The sequence below is a fragment of the Trichoderma harzianum genome (assembly GCF_003025095.1).
Source record: "Trichoderma harzianum CBS 226.95 unplaced genomic scaffold M431scaffold_1, whole genome shotgun sequence".
NCBI lineage: Eukaryota > Fungi > Ascomycota > Sordariomycetes > Hypocreales > Hypocreaceae > Trichoderma > Trichoderma harzianum.
In genome coordinates, this window is record NW_020209249.1 from 2,881,544 (window position 1) to 2,899,808 (window position 18,265).

The following is an 18,265-nucleotide window of genomic DNA, read 5'->3' on the forward strand; positions in this document are numbered from 1 at the left end:
ATCCATGGAAGCGAACGAACGTCGGGTCTGCATCCCCTGAAAGATCCATGGATGCCCCATTCCGGGGCAGCGTTGCCAGCATGAATGAATCGACCGAAGAGCGAAACTCAGGCGGACTCTGGACCCTCAAACATCATCTTTGTGAGGCTTGTGAGCACGAGGGCACCGACGATTGGACGTCAACTGGACAGGCTCCGTATGTCGATTGGTACAGGGCACTACAGGCCCCCCCAGTGGATGGGCTGATTCGGAAGCGGGCTGTCTAGTGTCGCGATCCTGCCGGGACCCCCTGTAACTTGTAAGTGATCCCTGCAAATCCCTGCTCGGTCAGAAAGCCCGGGACTCGAGCTGTCCTGTCCACGTTGCGCAATGGCGATCGTGCATTGGCCGGAGCTGTCAAAGAAAGCGCTATTTTGGGAATAGCGGCTGGGCGCCAGTTAGCTCGTGTGCGCGCGCCTTTGAACTTGGAACTGCAGCAGCCTCACTTTTTGCAATTTTCTCGTCGAACGAACGAACCTCATTAGTTACTAGCTGGGCCATGCAGACAAGGAGACAAGGGTAACGGTTGCGGATATGCTTCCCCTCTTTGTCTGGAGCAAGCAATTCGTATACACTGACGATGGTGGTTCCTCGTACGAGCAGGCATGAACTGTAAGAGCACTGGATAAATGGATATCACCTCGCGTGGGAGATGGATCCTCGTACCTGGATGCAATATGCAATGCAATCAATAATCCCCAACCTCGTTTCTTCTCGCTGCCCACGCTGTGCCAAGCCAAGCAGAATAAGAAAGAAATCGGTGACTGCTAACAGTAGCGTCCCGTATCCGGTGGCGTTTGGTCATTGTTTCGCCTTGGCCTTTGATGCGTCACATTCGCCTCTGCTTCTAGTCAAAGATCTGGCACGACGGTGCGGTGTCGCAAACGGAAAAGGCTGCAATAGTGCAAAAGCTCTGAAAGGGGCCCCCCCTTTCTCTCAATCTCAATCAAACCAAACAAAGCCGCCGCTGAGCGAATATTTCATCAATCTTCTTTGTGGATGCCAGTCCAGTTCCAGTCCAGTCAGTCTCTTTAGCAGCTCCTCCTGGTGCCCCTCCATGGATCCCGTTCCTGGATGGTGGTTGGGCTGAAGATGGAGAAGTTTGGGAGCCCGCGAGTGTGGTGAAGAGTGGAGAATGGCAGATGCACGCAGGTAAGACATTTGATCCCATCCATCCATCCATCCATCCATGTACGAGTAATCCATGTACATACAAGCATCCAGGTATGACGGACCAACGGGTAATTGTTCTGTGCCCGAGCGTCAATGCTGTGGTTACATGACATGAACCCTAACACGAACTGCTGTCGCTTCAACAACACCCAATTGAGGCCCTGGAACATGGTTATCGGCATCCTCGAGGCCAATTGAGTCTCAGCAGGTTATCTCAACAAATCCCCAAGGACTTTTGGGCCGTCGAGTTTACTGTTCCAGAGTAGCAAAAAGGGGGGACCTCACGATTTAAGCAGATTAGCATCTTACATGGGGGACGCAAGGTGTATCAGCCACTCACTCTCCATCCATCCATCACAAAGTGACGTTCCGGATAATGTTGCAATGCACACACCCCCTTTGGTTGGCCGATGTTGCTTATTCCCATGTGCCTCTAAAGAACTGGAAGCACGGTTCGTCACATTCCAGTGAGCACTTGTGCAGTAGCTCAAAGCAGGCACAGGCACCGTTGTTGATCGATGTCGATACGAGTGCCGCACTGGAGCTATTCCATCAAAGGACATTGAAGCATCAACAACAAGTGTTGATCTGCATCATTGAGCGGGAGAGGATGAACGAATGAGAGACAAATACATGCATGAACTCGTAGGTACCAGGGCAAAACTCAGCTCACCCATTGGCCCTCGAGGTGCCATTCGTTCAACATTATGAGCTCATGTATGTCTATGCACATGTACGAGTAGTCTTACTGCCCGTACCTTGCATGTACGACATGTAAGTGAATGCACTCCAACCCCCATGTCTCGTTAGCCCGCATGCCATCCGCATGAACAGATCCTACTGGCAATCTACCAACACCACCAAGTCGGATCAGTCGCCTCCATATGGGCTAGCCACCCATCAAGGGTTCTCGACCGTCAAGGGTCTCATGGGAATGTGGAATGTGTGGAATCTGGACCGGCCAGTAGGGCCATTTAGCACCACCTCTCCTCGGGAAGTTGACGCCGCGTAACAGGTTAGCACTCATAGCTCCTTTTGCGTTCTTCATGCAGCCTTGCTAGTATGGTAGCGAGTCGCGAGAAATTGCAACATGATAATGAGCCGAGATGTGGCCAGTCAAGTACTCATTTGAGATGACGTAAACCATCCGCATGAAGCTCGCTTATATGTATGTAGTATTATCAAGGCGCCTGCCAGGGAGAACAAAGTACTATCACAGTACATAGACCTACCTACTAAGCATATACAGCTCCATCAACATCAAATTAATGTCCTCCTTTGAGTGAGGAGAGACCAAGGCGTTTAGTCTATGTGCTATAATAGCCCGTACAAGTTTAAAGCTCTCAGCCTTAAGAAAGACCGAACCCTGTTCGGGCCCATGCCTCTACTACAAGGCACGTTCCAAGTTTATTAGTGGTTCGCATATGGTCAAGCTCGAGGGACTTCAGGTTTGTAGATGTGATGGATGCTGAACGGGTGGGGTCTCACTGAGAACCTGAGCCATATGTCTTGTTAGGTGGAGAAGTATGAGAGAAGCTCTTTTTAACGCAGAATTCGAAAAGCCATCAAACTGTTGGATATCGGAAAAATCACGAAAGCAGTTCCGAGGGAGACCATCAGTTCCACTACAGTCTCTCGGGAGACAACGGGGATTGTCCGGGCTGTTCTACTCTGTCCTACTGCTGCAATCATATTTCGTGCTGCTTACTACATTTAGATATAGACCGCTAGTAGGCATGTTTCATCATGTTTGATGACTGCATTTCAAGTTTATCCGGCGGATTGTTTTTCGGCGGTATCGTTGGACGCAAGCTTATCATTTCAAGAAACTGCCATGACGACACTCTCGCTGAAAGCCTCGACTAATATACCTCGATTAGTTAAAGTTGAATAGCCCTGCAAAGCCTCGGAGATTGTGCGTTAGAAGTATTTCCAGCTGAGTGATGGGGGTCCTTGCCCACCCACGTTCTTCAGAAACGAAGGATGGTGTTGGCGGGGGCCGTGATGATGCTTCCGGGGACACACGGCTGGGACACGGCTCGGCGGAATAACTACGTGGACACTCTTACGGGGTGGAATGCGGAGGCGCTTAAGTCGTGTAACTGATTTACATCCTTTGTTGCAGTCATTAGCAGTGAGTCGACGGCTTTTCACTCCGTCTAGAGATAGATGTCTAGTTGACGACAGTTCAGTACACCATTTGAAGGTTGATGAAACCTCTAGTTCTAGTATTGCACAAATCGACGGTTACAAGTCGAGAGAACATTGAATAAAGTTGCTTGATATGGCTGATCCCGTAGCTTGGCCAGTTCAATTGTGTCGAGGCTGCTTATTAAGCTCATCTGTTGAGTTGAGGTTATACAAGTTTCAGATCCTCTGTCAAACTCCAAGAAAATCCTCCAACGTCAGCGTCGGAATCCTTATTGCGATATGAGCGCCACTGAATTCTTGGCTCTTTTATTTTTACTGCCTGCTAGGCATCAAAGAATCACAGATAAGAAATTGGCACAAAGGCTGTATGCAGTCCCTCCCAAAATGTGTGTCTCATAACACCAAAAATGCCATACAAGCTAATCTCAGCCTTTTTTCATCAGCGTTCCAACGATAAATATTTTTCAGCCATCCAACTCCAACTCTTCTTTTAGCCACATATTTTCAATAAGGCAGCCTAATCCAACCGCCTGCTAGCATGGTATTCACTTGTCACATTTACCTGTGCGTACATGTTATCCTGAGTATGGGGTAAGATCGATTAAAAAAAGAGATGACACGAACTAGGTGGATCGTGGGACCCCTTGTTCAAAAAAACTCAAATTTCTATCAACAATTACATACAGAAGCGCATCTTGATATCAAACTTTCGAAACACGATCGGTTGAGCCCTGCCGGTACCTGTGAATGGGGCAGGCTTGCATGCTTTGTTGAGGCCAGTACCTATTGATGCAATGTTTGAGTTCATCTCGAGTCTATTGTTAGATCAGTCTCCTCCAACGTCCCGCATCGAAACGAAAAAGTCGGTGACAATATCAAATCCCTTGATCCTTGAATTTTTCTTGTTTTTGTTTAAGTTCATCTCGAATCTATTGTTAGATCAGTCTTCATCCAACGTCCCGCGTCGAACCGAAAAAGTCGGTGACAATGTAAGTCCCTTGATCCTTGAATTTCTCCATCGTCAAAGGGATTGCAGATCACCCTCACGTCTGTGCGCCCTCATGCAGAGCATCTATAGGTTCCATCCCATCCTTTTAAATCCTCTAGCTGCATCATGTGCGAGCATTGCGGATTCCTATTGTCCAACCCGCCGATCAGATCTGGCCTTGTTTGCCTCGCTCTCCCCTCGTGATCAATCGCCATGTTGGGCAAGATGTGCTAGCTGCACGGGCTTCCTATTGTCTGAAGACGCAAGCGCGACTTTTTTTTTTGTCTGATCCTCAAGGGGGCGTGGACTTAGACGGGGGAGGGGTGTCTTTTGGCGTTGATAGTTCAAGCCAAGCAGAGCCAACGTCAACATGCTTGAATCTCGTTATTCCATAGGCGAGAGAGAGCATCCTTGTATAGATAGCATCAAGTTTCTACAGCACGAAACACACGACAAACTCATCGCTTGTGAAAAGGATTCACGACAAAACGCTAGCTAGCGAGCAAGCTGCTATCCAAAACCCAGCAAACAGTCTCCATAATCAACTTCAGACCCCCGTCTTCCGTCCTCCGGCTTCCGTCTTCCGTATCGGTCGCAAGCTCCGAGCACGTGCTGTGTCTTCAACATCGCCAGCCCCACCTCGACCGCCTCCACATTGTCCCATGTCCAAAGTTGTCGGTATCGCAATGGGGCATATCCCCATTTCCAGAGCCCGCGGCAAAGGTTAGTCGACGGGGCACGCAGCGTATTAATCCGTACGGAGTCTTCTGTACGACGGCTGCAGGGTGTGGCCTTGACCTGGACGCCAGAATCTCCGCACTCGAGAGATTAGTACAGATGCCCCTGATGCCCTTACGCAGGCTCAACCTCAGGCCTTGCCACTAGACTGCTCTGCGATCAATTTCCGGCCGACCAAGATTGTATCCTGCATGCCTCGCTGGCGTTGCCAGAACCTGTTATCCATGTCAGCCACAACTGAGTCTGCACGACCTAGCATGCAAGGCTATCCAAAAGCCAAGCAAACAAGTTTGACACCAAATTTCTTACAGTTCTTCGGGGGATCCATGCCCATGGATCGAGGCCAGCCTGGCTTCCTCTTCCAATGTTTGCCTAGTGATTTGCTCCGTCTTTTCGACCCCTGGAACCTCGACAGTGGCCTTCTCGCTCGCCACGTGGCCGACGGTCTCCTCCAAGAGCTTCTTCCTCATCTGGAAGCGTTCCTTGCGTTCCCTCTGGAGGCCTGGGCTCTCCACCTTACCCATGACAAATCGAACGGTAAGCTGAGCCGCAAAGTAGAGGTGTTCAGCCAGGAGGATGCTGAGGAGAACACCACCCGCAGTGATGTATGATACGGTGCCATCTTGCTTGTCAGCACTGCAAAGATAGACAATAGCAGCGCTGGTGACGCTGCCGAGCCATGAAAGGAAGCCCAGGGCCGTCAACCACGGTCCAATGGAGTCGGCTCGCCATGGGATGGGTCTGCGACAGCCAATGACAATCTTCAGAGCATCGGATCGCAGCTCGATCCAGTTGTTGAGAAGGAAAAAGCAGGCCGTAAGAGGCCATGAAACGGAAAACAGAGAGAGATAGCCTGTTCGAAGTTAGTAAAGCTATTCCATCATGATAGAATGTAATGCAGAGTCTCAACTCACCAAACTGCATTACCATCTCACGGTAGTCTGCAGTAACGTCGTAGACCTCGAGCCCAGTTTGATTTCGTACGCGCTTCAAGAACTCGGCTTCTTCGGGCTGGTCATTAGACTTAACCGCGCCATTGGACGACAGCTCTTTTGCTTTAACAGTAGCTTTGTGCTTGATGTAGGGTACAACGACTTCGGTAAGAGTATTAATAATTTGTGCCGTGACCGTGGTGTAGTACATTTGGTTGGCAATTCTCTGGGGGTTTGATTCAAACTGGCGCGTGGTCAATGGAACCTCGCTCATGGTGAGAGTTTGAGCAGTCTTGCCCCAAAAGTTAAGGAATGGCTGCAAAATGCTACCAAAGGGAATGTAGACAAAGGCCGTAAAAGTCAATGCCATATATGAAGTCATGAAGTTGAGCACAAACTGTTTCTGGACCAAAGCAGCATGGTGTGCTTTAAAGGGAGATTCAATTAGTTTTACTTCGGAGTGACTTGCTTTGAGATTTTTACTTTGTACACGTACCGTCCATGGTATCATAATTCTCTTTATCTGTCAGCTTCTTAGCAGCAGACATGAGAATAGTCGAAAATGTCGGTGTCAGGGTGGCAAGTAAGATGGATGGCAGGAAGCCCTATGCCGCAAATATTAGCATTGCATGTTGCAAAAATGATGAATAAAGACAGGATAGGAGGTTCTCAGGTCAAAAAATGGCATACTCACCAGATACGCCTTCCCTGGACCAGCATATACTTCGTTGATAAAAATCTCCAGAGAGTTTACCGTTGCCACAAGCCCGCCTAATACAACGATGCAGGCTACAGCAAAAGGTATCTGAAGAAGCTGAGTTTGTAACCGCTTAATAGGAGCATAAATCTTGATAGGCTCTCCCGTAACTGCGTCCTCCGCCTCAAAATCCCACTGAAATTCCGCTCGTGGATGCTGTATCTTGGAAACGCCGCGAACACCCCAAGTGATGGACAAATCAGCTTCCTTGCGCTTCCAATACTCAAAAAACACGACGGACCAGAGACAGCTGCAGATGGCATAAAATGTAGAGAACTGTCCCATCAGCATCCAACAAGAGAAGCCTACCACGGCCGGAAATATCTGGAAGCGGAAGTAATCCTTGAGGAACGCAAAGTAAAAGGCAACGCCCTCGCCAAACTTGTCTCGAATGTCGTCTAAATCGGATTGGTCCAATATGTACTTTTTGCTCCATTTATGTAGCCACTCCTTGTTGAATGCATTGTTATGGAGTGGAAAGATGGCTTCAACGTACTTCCACTGGCCTTGCCCCTGCGTAATGCCCGCGCCTCCCTCATTTCGAGACTCGGTAATCAGGAGATAGACCAATCGAAGCCTCTCAGCCTCAGTAACGGGCTCGTCCTTGATTGCCTGCGTGACATCGCTGGCAGGGGCTTTGATGCGGACTCCTTGCAGCCAGTCCTGGAGGCGAGAGCTGTAGACCTGCCGGGCCAACAGATCATTTGAGGCGAGCCTGGTGAAGACGAGAAGAGAGTCCTTGTCACCACATCGAACAGCAGTGGTGAGACCGATATTTGTGAGAGCTTCAATGAGCTGAACAAAGGCGGCCTCTGCCTTCTCTTTCTCTACAGTGGTGTAAGCCAGTGCAAGAGAGGATGAGTTCAAGTATCAAGATGGACATACCCTTGGGTGGTATTCGGTAATGAATCACATAATCAACCCTTTATTGTTTTCAGCATGGGTCGTTGGCTAGATTATGAAATGGAAAGCTGCAAATCGTAATCACATGCTTACCCAAAGTTGCCCTCTATACCCTGATCCTCCCCCTTACCGTACAAGCCCCGCAGGCTTGACATGTCGATGACGTCGGGCACGAGATAAGCACAAGAGCTCGATGAGGATGATTAGGAAGAGAGAAATGAATTAATCTTTATAATTGACTGCATGCAGCACCAGGAAGCGTGCGTGCAAGTGGTACGCAGTTGTAGGGGTTGCAAAAGAGAGAGAGAAAGAGCTGAGCTGCGTATGTGGTCAATCGATAGCAAGATTGTCAGGAGCTGTTGTGGGGATGGCGGGCAAAGACGTCACTGGGCTGTGTGGTTACCCTATAAGGATTAGCTTGTCCAGAAAGACAAAGAGGTTGACGAGTAGAGAGAAATAGACGATATGGTGGAAGGTATAAGAGAAAAAGTGAAAGGAATTGGGGAGGGATGGGAAATAAAGAAGAAAAAAGACGACGTGCATCATCCATGACAGCTGAAAACCTCGTCATGTGAAGCCATTTCCAGCCATTGACGATCAGCTACTCCGTAGGCAGATCCCAGATTCAATCTCCAGAAAAGCCGGGCTAAGCCTCTCCCGGGAAGGGCTAGAATCCAGCCAATCAGCAAACAGCATTGACACCATGAGCCATGAGCTCATCCCTCTTGAGATGCGTCATACCTTTCAGCCCTTCTCATTACATGTACATGCAGCCTTTGATATGCAAAAACACCACAATGCTGGCCAATCTCTATCAGATTTAGCATCACCATATTCAGTGCCAGCGCTGCTTTAACGCTCGTCATGGGCCTGCTCACTTTTCTCGGCCTTCGCCGGGAGAACCAGTGGGAGCGCCTCACTCTCCTCGATCAGCTGCTCCTCTCTCCATTGACTTTCATCACCGTCAGGCTCTATCACATCTTTCTCTTCCTCCGAGGCCAACCGTTTGTTCCTCCTCGTGGCAAACCAGCTATTCGAGTTGTCTGCATATCCGACACCCATGACCAAGTGGTCGATATCCCCGCGGGCGACATCCTCATTCATGCAGGCGACTTGACCAATTCTGGGACCGCTGAAGATATTCAAAAACAGCTCGACTGGCTGAAGGACCAACCTCATCAAGTGAAGATTGTTGTCTGTGGAAATCACGATAGCTGGTTTGACTCGCGTAGCCGCCTTGACCCGGACGTCAAGGCTGGTGCTGTGGTTAACTTGGAGGGACTGCATTATCTTGAAAGTGGCTTGACTGTGCAAGAAATTCATGGACGTAAACTCACCATTTTTGGTGTGCCCGATATTCCGGAATGTGGACCAGAGAGCTTTGCGTGAGTGTGCCAGCGAGAGATATTGATTTCAAGTTGGGACATTTGGAATGCTGACTCGAATATAGATTCCAATATGAGCCTACCAATTCACCGTGGTTTAGCAGAATCCCGCCTCAGACCGATATTCTGGTGACACACTGCCCTCCGGTATAACAATTGTCCTCTTCTGTCTACTATGAGCTCAGCTTGCTAATTTGTCTCATATAGAAACACCACTTGGATCTTGGCCTCGGCGATCCTCATCTGCTTAAAGAACTCTGGCGCGTCAAGCCTCGTCTCCACGTCTTTGGTCATGTTCACTGGGGCTACGGCAAGGAATCCATCTTCTTCGACGACATGCAGCTTGCCTACGAGCGGCTGCTCTCTCGGCCTACTCGCGGGCCCTTTTGGGATTTTGTTCCAAACGCTGCTTGGTGGGATCACTTTTACGTGCTGCTGCATGGGGTTCATGCCGTGCTATGGAAATGGATCATGGGAGGCCCTGGAAGCAACCAAGGTGGCCTACTTGTGAATGCCGCTCAGATGTATGGAAGCACTGGCAAGGTGAAGAATCGGGCGGTGGTCGTTGATATTTAGCTTGGATTTATTAGATAGGAAACTCCAAGACCAATACTATAATAGCCATGTTTTGAAATTGAGAGAAGAAATACAACACAAATGCTGTTGTTGAGAATTTATCGTTTATTAAATCCTAAAAAAGCTACATACTAAACAAAAGAAATCCCTGTGATTAATGTTGATACAATGCGCGCACTTTATGCTGGGAGTATTCTGTATACAAAAGATAAAGGCTCCGTCCCGAGCGTTCATTATGTTGTTGTCTTTTTTTTTTCTCTTTTGATCTTTCTTCATTGAATTTGAGGTTAAATGATTCTCATGAGAAGAACCACTATGCTCAAACCCAAGATTGCCAGGTACTTCTCCAATCCCGCATACACGGTTGATGCTCCTGCAACAAGCACCACGGGCGGGCTCACGGGTGTCTCTGGGAACGTTGAAGGCGGAGGATGAGATTTGTCATGATCGTCATCGTGCGAAGGAGGATCATGCCAATGGTCGTCGTGTGATGGTGATGGCCCAGGAGGAGGGTGAGGAGGGTCAGAAGGAACCCAAGGCTTGGCATCAGCATGCGGCAGCCATGTAGGTGTGACAGCAGCTTGCTTTGTCTCGGGGCAGTCAACGACCGTCTCCGTCACTGGGATCACAATCTCTGAGATCTCAGGTTTCGAAGGCCAGCTCTTTTCCTCTGCTGCTGAGGGGTCCCAAGAACCGGATTCTTTCCAGTCACCCTCATTGTGGCCGTGTCCATCTCCTTCATGCTTGTTCCAATCGTGTCCGTCTCCGCTCTTGTCGTCACAATCGCAATCGTCTCCATCATGCTTCTCGCCATCGTATTTCTCACCTCCATCTTTCTGCCAATCATTCTTCTCACCATTCTTGTCACTCCACTCATGGCCACCTTCATGCTTGTCACTCCATTGCCAACCCTGTTCACGAGAATCCTGCTCAGAAACCGGGAAAACAGTCACCTCAGCCACCTCAGTAATCGTCTTAGACCACCCCTTCTCCGTCCAATTCGATCCCGGTGCCATCGCCGGCGGTTGTTCCAACTTTTCGTCTTCAACACAGCCGTACACAGTAAGCGCGTGCAGCGGCAAAGTCTCTGAAACGAACTTCTTGCGTGGCGCATCAATGTCCCTGGGCGTAACTATGCCACCGCAGAACTCGAGCTGGTTTCCTGGACACACTTTGTTGCATAGACCCTCCTTTTTGGTTGCCATTGTTTCAGCATCGAGAGTGTCCGCGCAGAAACAGTGGGAGTCGAATATGCCAACATAAGTCTTCTTATTGCATAGATCGACACACCGCTCAAGAGTCATGTCCCTGCTGTCAGCAACCTCGTGGAATGTTTCAAAGCCGCTATTCGAGTAGAAGCAGCCGAGGTACGAATAATGATTGATCTTGATGGGATTGACAGGTGCCCTGGTTGCCACCGGTTCAATAGCATCAGTCGTTGCAGCAGGAACTTGATCATCCCAGGGACGGTGAGGAACATGCCCAGTAGCGAATACCGTCACAGTCTCGGTCAAGCGAGTGTGCTTGTATAAAGTCGTTGTACGCTCATCACTGTAGGGACCTGGACGAGGACGAGGAAGAGTCAAGTTCCAGCTTGGCTTTGGCTGGGTTGAGTTCCAGCTTGGCCATGGGTCGTGGACACGCGGACGATACTCGTAGGCATCGATATATTGCACGTCCCAGTATGCGTTGGTAAAGGCCTCGGGGTTGTTTGCCACGTATTCATCGCACGTCGGCGCAAATTCGTTGCATTGGTCCGTTCTGCCCCAGACAGCGTCACCATAGTCGCCGCAAAAGTTCTGGCTTGGTCAGTCTCGAAATACTCTTCTCTCTCGACGTCCATCGGCTGATGTGTGCGTATGAGCGGGTATGTTTATATACTCACAATATTGAGAACCAATCTCATGTGCTTAAAGTAGTTGCCAACCTTGCATTGCGATCCCCCGAAAATAGCAATCGGCTGTCCCCATGTGTCAGGATTGGGCTTCTTGGCCTCGATATCTCTCGGGATCGACCCGCGAGGGAAGTGCCAAATGCGAATATGCACATTATCCCATTGCATGGCATAAACACCTCCGTGAGCGGCATTGAATCCGTCACCATATGATGAAGTGTCGTCAGGTGAGGGATGAAAGCCGCAGCCAATGTTATCAGTGCCAACGGCACATTCTGTGTTTATTTGCTCGCCACTGAACAGTCCGAGTATGTCATTGCCCTGACTACATCCGTCTGCCGTGTGGGCTGATATGATGTTGGTGTGGGCAGTGTTGACTCCTTCAATGATATCAATCTCGCCGTCGTACGGCCAGTTATCACCATACGTCCAAACTGTTTATAATCCATGGTCAGTCAATATCCTGAACATTTTAAATATCGGTATCGCATAGGATTCAAGTTAAACTTACATGCTGGCCACAATCCACAATGTGAAGGAGGCATGTGTAAGAAGTCGGCAATGAAAAGGCCCTGATCAAATGTATCTTTGCTCTCAAGTCGAATACTCGGCCGACCCCTATCCGAGACGGAATAGCTATTCGTGCTGTCAACCCCTAGTCTTACAACTCCTGTTCTATCATCGATTTGGTATAAGCCCATTGCGTGAGCATTTTGTCTATTTTGATAGCTACATAATGCAGATTAAGTGTCAGCTCAGCAAACATAAACAATGGTCAGAACCATGTCAAAAGCACTTACGAAACGAATCCGTGAGAGGGATCTACCCCATCGAACCAGTTAAAGTTGGAGAGCAGAGACTCTCCAGCATACGTTGTGGATAAAAAGTACTCCATCCTCAATCAACTGCAGCACGACACTTGATACTGCAGTTTTTGGTTGAAGATAGCTTGTCATGAGAGAAGAAGAAGAAGGAAAGAGGAGGTTTCAAAGCTGAAAAAGGCATTTGCACATTATATACATGAATATCTCACAAAGAGACAGCATTCAGACCCTGGAATGTCCTCTCTGACCCGTAACCTCATGGCGATCAAGGCCATAAATAAGTGAGACACACTATAGCCAGACTCAATCCGGACGCGCAACAAGCATCGTGGCATTGAAAGGCATTGTTTCCCGGGGAGATTTGCCTCGCCTTTGCATTGTCTAGAACGAAAAAGGAAAAATGCCAATTCCTGGAAGCCTCGTTGCCGGGATGGCCAAGACACAGAAGAATGGTGGTGCTGGCAACACACACGAGAAGGCATTCCAGAAGGTGAGACTTTCAATTCACAGAGTCACAGAAATTGGCTGCCTGTCGCGCAAATCCCAAGCTTTTGACGCGTGTCATTGAAAAGTTTTAATTGAAACAAACGCGCATTTAGTAAGTCTATTTTCAGGTCGGGTATTTCGCCCAAGTAACGCCCCATGATATGCCTCTATCTACAGTTGCTTCCCACTTGCTTAGATCTTTTGATGTACATGTTCCTAATCGTACATGCCGAATTAAACCCTGGCTGCAATGTTATAATATCCACCTCTTATATATATATAAGATACTCTCAAGTATCCTCCAATGAATTTCTATGTGTTATCACGGAGGCTCCTTTATACAATGATTCTCCTCAGGCCTTCTGTGCCACCAAGGACACGTTTTCCGGTAACGGCGCATCGGCCCTGGCCACTCTCCCACTTGCCCTCGCGGTCTTCCATGAACTCCTCCTGTTTAGGATGCATGCCCTCAATCCATCGGTGGATGCATGTATAACAGTAGACAACACCCGTCTGGCAAACCGTTGGGGTGACGATCTCGTCCACACAAATAGGGCACAGGGAAGAGTCTTCTGGGAACCGAACAACAAAGATGGGGAGCATGGACGGCGTTGCAATCGGCGCCTCCTTTTCCGTAATGGCCACCTCTTTTGATTCCTCCTCTTCCTCCTTGCCCTCCTCCTTCTTCTTCTTGCCGAATGAACCCTTGCCGGATACAATAGGAGGAGGCAACTCGATGCTCTCAGCTGCCTTTCGTGACAGTTGCTTCGCAAAATCTGACTGGTACCACCACTCGAGGAATTTCAGTGCGAAAATACTCATAGGTAGCAGCAGAGAGAGGCTTGACATGGCCCTAGATGCCAGCTCCTTAGGTGTCGACAGCAGAGATCGCGGACCGGGCTTGGCGGCATTACTCGCCGGCTCGGACAGCTTGTCGATGGCCTGGTAGTCGGCCATGGTCATCCTTCGTATTCTCGTGCCGATGAGCCACATGAGCGGGTTGTGGTATTTGGTACGGTCGAACAGGTAGGCCAGGTTAAAAGCCAGCATGGCGAAGCAGTAGGCCGCGTTGACGTGCGGGTAAATGTTGCGCAGAAACCATCTGTAGTAGTGCATGAATCGATCGCGCAGAGTCGGATTCTCGGGCATCCGCGTGTATGCCGCGCCCAGAAGCGCTCGGGGCGCATTAATGTCGTATGACTCGTCCAGCTTCCGCTTGAGATACGGCACGCCGACTAGCACGGCCAGGTTCTGCCACACATCCTTGGTTGTGAGCTTCAGCGTCTCGCGGACCAGATGCGGCGCGGCGAGGCTTGCTCTCGGGATCTCGCCGTGAAGCGCTTTTTCGCGTTTCAAGCCGTAAAAATTCTCTGTGAAGGAGCCACCACGTGTGCGCAGATAGTGACGCTCGACGGCAAGCATCAACAGCGCGTATAGCTCGTCGAAGGAGTTGAGGATTCGGAGGAGGTATCGCGGATGGCGGTGCGTGGCGACGGTCAGGAGGTATCGCAGCGTCGGCGGTAGCAGGCTGTTGAGCTGCTGCTCGGAGAGAACTTCGAAAAGCGAGGGCTTCTGGCCGTCGAAGGTGCCCCTGAGGGCCGTGATGAACTCCATGGCGGCGGCTTGCTAAGCTGCTGATGATGGTGCTGCCGTTGCTTTGCCGCTGCCCGTAGCAGTGTCAATCCTATGCTGTCGCCGTCGCCGTCGATTAATGCTATATTTCGTGTGATATGCCGTGAATAGGAAGAAAGGAGAAACGGTGCGAGGATGGAGGAGACGAAAATGTCGAAATGGTGGATTGTTGATGATGAGGTGAAAGTGTCAGGAGGAATAGATAGGTACATCTCATCTCAATAGCCTGGATTTCGGCATGGCGCGGTCCACGCACTAAGCCAATGACGCTCCAGCCATGTGAAGTGCCTCGGTAAAAGTGCCGTCCATCTGCCCCAGATTCCCCGGAAACGATGATTTGGTATGGGTACTGGGACTACCATATTTGTCTTCACTAACTGGTTTATAATTGACATAATTGAGGATAACCGTTGTATTTTATATAATTTTTGGATTAAATGGAAAGAGAGGCATTTTCAAGGTAACCTGGAAGTCAATTCCACGGTCTCTTCAGACGCTCCGGCCCCGAGTCCCGGGTACTTGCTAGCTTTATGGAAGCTTCAACGAGCAATATCCAAGTTCATGAATGCATATCGACTTCCTTTTAAATTGGTATTCCGATTGTCTATTGAGAGGCATAGACTACCTAGGTACCTTAATTATGGCCTCTCTATCGGAGCATCAATCAAAAAACATTTGCCTTGTCTCGTCGTGCCAATTATGTACCAAATAAGTACAGTACAAGTGTGGTCACTTTACAGCCAAAGAAGGCCAGCATCAATCCGCTAAGCTCCCGCGCTAGCGAGATCCAAACCGAGGTTCATTTCACTGCCCGATCCGACACTTTCCCGTCTCGCTCTCACTCTCACCAATCACGTCCACTTCACCAGACATCAACCTCCATTGCATTTGCGCAATTGACGGTCAAATTCGCTCCAAACAACCATTATAAAATACTTATTTAATACTATCTATATACAAATTGAATCCGGACAAGTTTGGAACCTTTCCGCGCATCCAAGCTAGAGTCAGCGCCGCGTCCGGTCCCATCTCATCTCCCTTACACACCTCAACCACTCATTCAAGATGAGCAACAATAACGATATCCCCCACGAAGACACCGACGTCGGAAAAGTCGAGGCTTGGTTAAACCACTTTTCTCAGCAAGACGGCGAAGAAGTATGTTCCAAATCCATTTCCCAACGGGAAACTACAAGTGCTAACGAACTCACAGAATCAGCGGTGGATGAGTAACCTCATACCCAACATCAAAGTCCTATCTGCATCATCGGCTCTCCCCCATCCTTCGGTGAAATTTTCTTTCACTGTCGAAGGCAAGCACACCAACGGCTTCAACAATCTCCATGGCGGCGCTGCAGCGTCCTTACTTGATTTCTGTACGTCTTTGGTCCTTGTGCTCGTTAGCAAGCCTGGTTTCTGGCAGACCATGGGCGTTAGCCGCACCCTCAACACCACATACATGCGCCCCATTCCGGCTGGCATGGAGGTACTCGTGGAGTGCGAGATACTACAGGTTGGTAAGAGACTGTGTGCATTGCGAGGCACCCTGAGAAGGAAAAGTGACAACGAGCTGCTCTGCATCTGTGAGCACAACAAGGCAAATGTTGATGTTGTTGACCCAGAGCCTTCCAAGCTATAACAGACAGAGGTCATAGATTTTCCAATTTGGCAAATATTGTTAATGAGAAATGGGATTTGGTATGAAAGCTTGCTAGTATAATAGAAAAAGAGATCCGTCATCCTACATAGACGCCATAAGCAATAGAAACAGTTCAAGCCCCAGATGACGGCTCTGGATGATCCTCGATGTGATGGGTAATCTCAATAATCTCTAATTCCGCATCCAGTAACAGCTCTGGCAGCTCATTCGCCACCGGTTCAGATTCAGAATCATCCTCTTCCTCTTCCTCTTCATTCTCCATAGTGTACTCCATGTCACCCTCTGGATCAGAATCTTCCATCTGAATCAGTGCGCTCCATAGGAGAAAGTTTCTGGGAAGAACAGCGTGCGTACCATGCGCCGTCTCCGAGTCACTAGCCTTCCAGAAAGCCGATGGTCCACAAGGGCCATGAGGATCATAGTCTCTGTAGAACATTCGGGTCAGCTGAGGGATATGACTGGGATGGGATGCACAAGTGTTTGGACTTACCTGTCAAACCAGTTACCGATAACTTTACCACTTTTTGGCCCTGAAAGCTGTACGCCTTCTGATTTCCAACGCTCGTGTCCCTGAAAGATGGACACTGACGTCCATCGAACCTCGCCCTCCTTGGTCAAACCAACAGTGCCTTTGGAAGTAAAGTCTTTAGCTTCAGCAACGGTTATCAGTAAAACAGCTGTAGCGATCAAGATACATACCTCGGAGATCAGAGGACGCATTGTCATCCCAAGAATCATCGAGAGGGCGAGAGATGCCCTCATAGTGGACGATTGGCAGATCCGAGGAGTACTCCGAATCCGGCCCGGCCTGCTCGATTTTTGTTACGTGAATCCTCATGATGATAAGACGAGTAGCTTCCCCAACATCGAGCGTGTGAAGAGGAGATTCGTCTCGTTCGGGGTTTGTGAAGTTGTAACTAAAGAAGTCGTTGTAGTCAAGGAAGCATACAATCTGCAAGCAAGTTTAGCTATTGACCACAGGTTATCTCAAACCAGGATCTAGGACAACATACCCGATACCAAGTGCCGGTCACGCCGTATGGATCCATGGCATCTAGTGACGATTGGTCGGTGATGGGGGAGGATATGAAGCTGCCTTTCCACGACCCAGAGAAAGGGCTGTCCCAAACATCGTTAAAGAGCCGCGTGAGCTTCTTGGTGTAAATGTTACTTCCGAGTACAATGAGAATAGCCTCTACCTTCTCCCAATCTACTTTTAAATCGCCAGCTTCATCCATGAATGGGCCCCATCGAGTCCGGTTAGTGTACTGCCGAATATCATAGACTTTAGAGCAGGCATAAGGATACGTCCTCGCAGATCGCAGTCTTCCAGTCTCAAGAATAGGCTTGCCGTATAAGCAGTGGAGCTTGGCGCTTTCTTGTTGTTGCCTCTTATCCAAAGCCGGGAACGGGTGGTGCTGAGTTCTGTAGACCCTCTCAAACAGAGATGACTTCTGAAGAAAGGCTTTACGGCTGGACTCGTCTTCAAAGAGGGCATTGAGAAAGTCTGCGTTTCTGGACGCATACTGAGTGTCGGATGTTTCCACAGCATGGCTTGCGGGGGAGGCATGCTTGAGCAGCCTAGTCACTACTTTGTATACAAAACTCAGCTCACCTTCCTGGATTGTGTAAATGGCTGGTTAGCGCAAGGTTATTTCTACAGATTGGTGAACCAGTAACATCAATACCTACCTTGTCTTCAACATTTTCACGGTGACAGATATTCTCCAGCTTGACGAGGTCATGCAACTCAGTCTCCCAATCAAGTCTGTCGTCATCATCAGGAGGTGAATCCTAGCTTCCATGGTTAGCTCGTGCTCCTAATACATCAAGCCGAGATATAAGACCTGCGAATGCACTCACAAAATGATGAATATAAATGTCTTCACACAACTTCTGATTGCCTTTCACGAAGCTGTGAAGTGCTTTACAGACGCGGGGTAGCGACTCGAGGTCCTTGGGCGCCAGCCATTGCAGAATGTTGTGAAGGATCTCGTTTGGCAGCGTCGTTAGATGAGCCATGTTATCTTGTGTTTTGTGTGATGAACGGCAAGCTTTCCACCGGTACCGAAGCTGAAAGTTGAGGTGACAGGTTCCCTATCAGGAGGCGGGCTAGGTGATGATGCC

At 49.2% G+C, this 18,265-nt stretch overlaps 7 protein-coding genes across 7 annotated transcripts; 3 read left to right on the forward strand and 4 right to left on the reverse strand.

Moving 5' to 3' along the window:
- The first annotated feature begins 4,006 nt into the window (after nucleotides 1–4,006).
- M431DRAFT_199330 (hypothetical protein) lies at nucleotides 4,007–4,769 on the forward strand. The gene has a single exon (XM_024913303.1). It carries the CDS (start codon nucleotides 4,158–4,160, stop codon nucleotides 4,638–4,640), a length of 483 nt encoding a protein of 160 aa, XP_024780566.1. The 5' UTR covers nucleotides 4,007–4,157; the 3' UTR covers nucleotides 4,641–4,769.
- Nucleotides 4,770–5,219: 450 nt separating this feature from the next.
- M431DRAFT_489676 (hypothetical protein) lies at nucleotides 5,220–7,836 on the reverse strand (the record flags this gene model as incomplete). Its single annotated transcript, XM_024916712.1, has 7 exons — nucleotides 5,220–5,304; nucleotides 5,399–5,942; nucleotides 6,004–6,447; nucleotides 6,518–6,626; nucleotides 6,716–7,605; nucleotides 7,664–7,701; nucleotides 7,775–7,836. The coding sequence occupies 7 exons, from the start codon at nucleotides 7,834–7,836 to the stop codon at nucleotides 5,220–5,222; spliced, it is 2,172 nt and encodes a 723-aa protein (XP_024780567.1).
- A 709-nt stretch (nucleotides 7,837–8,545) lies between these two features.
- Nucleotides 8,546–9,642, forward strand: M431DRAFT_489677 (hypothetical protein; the record flags this gene model as incomplete). Its single annotated transcript, XM_024916713.1, has 3 exons — nucleotides 8,546–9,066; nucleotides 9,132–9,213; nucleotides 9,274–9,642. The coding sequence occupies 3 exons, from the start codon at nucleotides 8,546–8,548 to the stop codon at nucleotides 9,640–9,642; spliced, it is 972 nt and encodes a 323-aa protein (XP_024780568.1).
- Nucleotides 9,643–9,791: 149 nt separating this feature from the next.
- On the reverse strand, nucleotides 9,792–12,454 carry M431DRAFT_503062 (glycoside hydrolase family 16 protein). The gene is made up of 4 exons (XM_024918259.1): nucleotides 12,337–12,454; nucleotides 12,048–12,265; nucleotides 11,528–11,970; nucleotides 9,792–11,441 (listed from the first exon to the last, which is right to left on the reverse strand). The coding sequence occupies exons 1-4, from the start codon at nucleotides 12,429–12,431 to the stop codon at nucleotides 9,930–9,932; spliced, it is 2,268 nt and encodes a 755-aa protein (XP_024780569.1). The 5' UTR covers nucleotides 12,432–12,454; the 3' UTR covers nucleotides 9,792–9,929.
- A 449-nt stretch (nucleotides 12,455–12,903) lies between these two features.
- On the reverse strand, nucleotides 12,904–14,803 carry M431DRAFT_503063 (hypothetical protein). The gene has a single exon (XM_024918260.1). It carries the CDS (start codon nucleotides 14,458–14,460, stop codon nucleotides 13,183–13,185), a length of 1,278 nt encoding a protein of 425 aa, XP_024780570.1. The 5' UTR covers nucleotides 14,461–14,803; the 3' UTR covers nucleotides 12,904–13,182.
- A 680-nt stretch (nucleotides 14,804–15,483) lies between these two features.
- On the forward strand, nucleotides 15,484–16,117 carry M431DRAFT_104806 (hypothetical protein; the record flags this gene model as incomplete). The annotated part of the gene is made up of 2 exons (XM_024911556.1): nucleotides 15,484–15,636; nucleotides 15,692–16,117. Exons 1-2 carry the CDS (start codon nucleotides 15,544–15,546, stop codon nucleotides 16,115–16,117), a joined length of 519 nt encoding a protein of 172 aa, XP_024780571.1. The 5' UTR covers nucleotides 15,484–15,543.
- Nucleotides 16,118–16,250: 133 nt separating this feature from the next.
- Nucleotides 16,251–18,160, reverse strand: M431DRAFT_867 (hypothetical protein; the record flags this gene model as incomplete). The annotated part of the gene is made up of 6 exons (XM_024923710.1): nucleotides 16,251–16,563; nucleotides 16,629–16,767; nucleotides 16,838–17,090; nucleotides 17,152–17,757; nucleotides 17,831–17,932; nucleotides 18,002–18,160. The coding sequence occupies 6 exons, from the start codon at nucleotides 18,158–18,160 to the stop codon at nucleotides 16,251–16,253; spliced, it is 1,572 nt and encodes a 523-aa protein (XP_024780572.1).
- Between the last annotated feature and the right edge of the window lie 105 nt (nucleotides 18,161–18,265).

Bases quoted from the DNA above. Each gene is read 5' to 3' on its own strand.
- M431DRAFT_199330 (XM_024913303.1), top strand. From the start codon at position 4,158: ATGTTTGAGTTCATCTCGAGTCTATTGTTAGATCAGTCTCCTCCAACG.
- M431DRAFT_503062 (XM_024918259.1), bottom strand. From the start codon at position 12,431: ATGGAGTACTTTTTATCCACAACGTATGCTGGAGAGTCTCTGCTCTCC. The intron at 12,266-12,336 runs GTAAGTGCTTTT...TGCATTATGTAG, and splicing joins CCCTCTCACGGATTCGTTTC to CTATCAAAATAGACAAAATG. The intron at 11,971-12,047 runs GTAAGTTTAACT...GATTATAAACAG, and splicing joins TTGTGGATTGTGGCCAGCAT to TTTGGACGTATGGTGATAAC.
- M431DRAFT_503063 (XM_024918260.1), bottom strand. From the start codon at position 14,460: ATGGAGTTCATCACGGCCCTCAGGGGCACCTTCGACGGCCAGAAGCCC.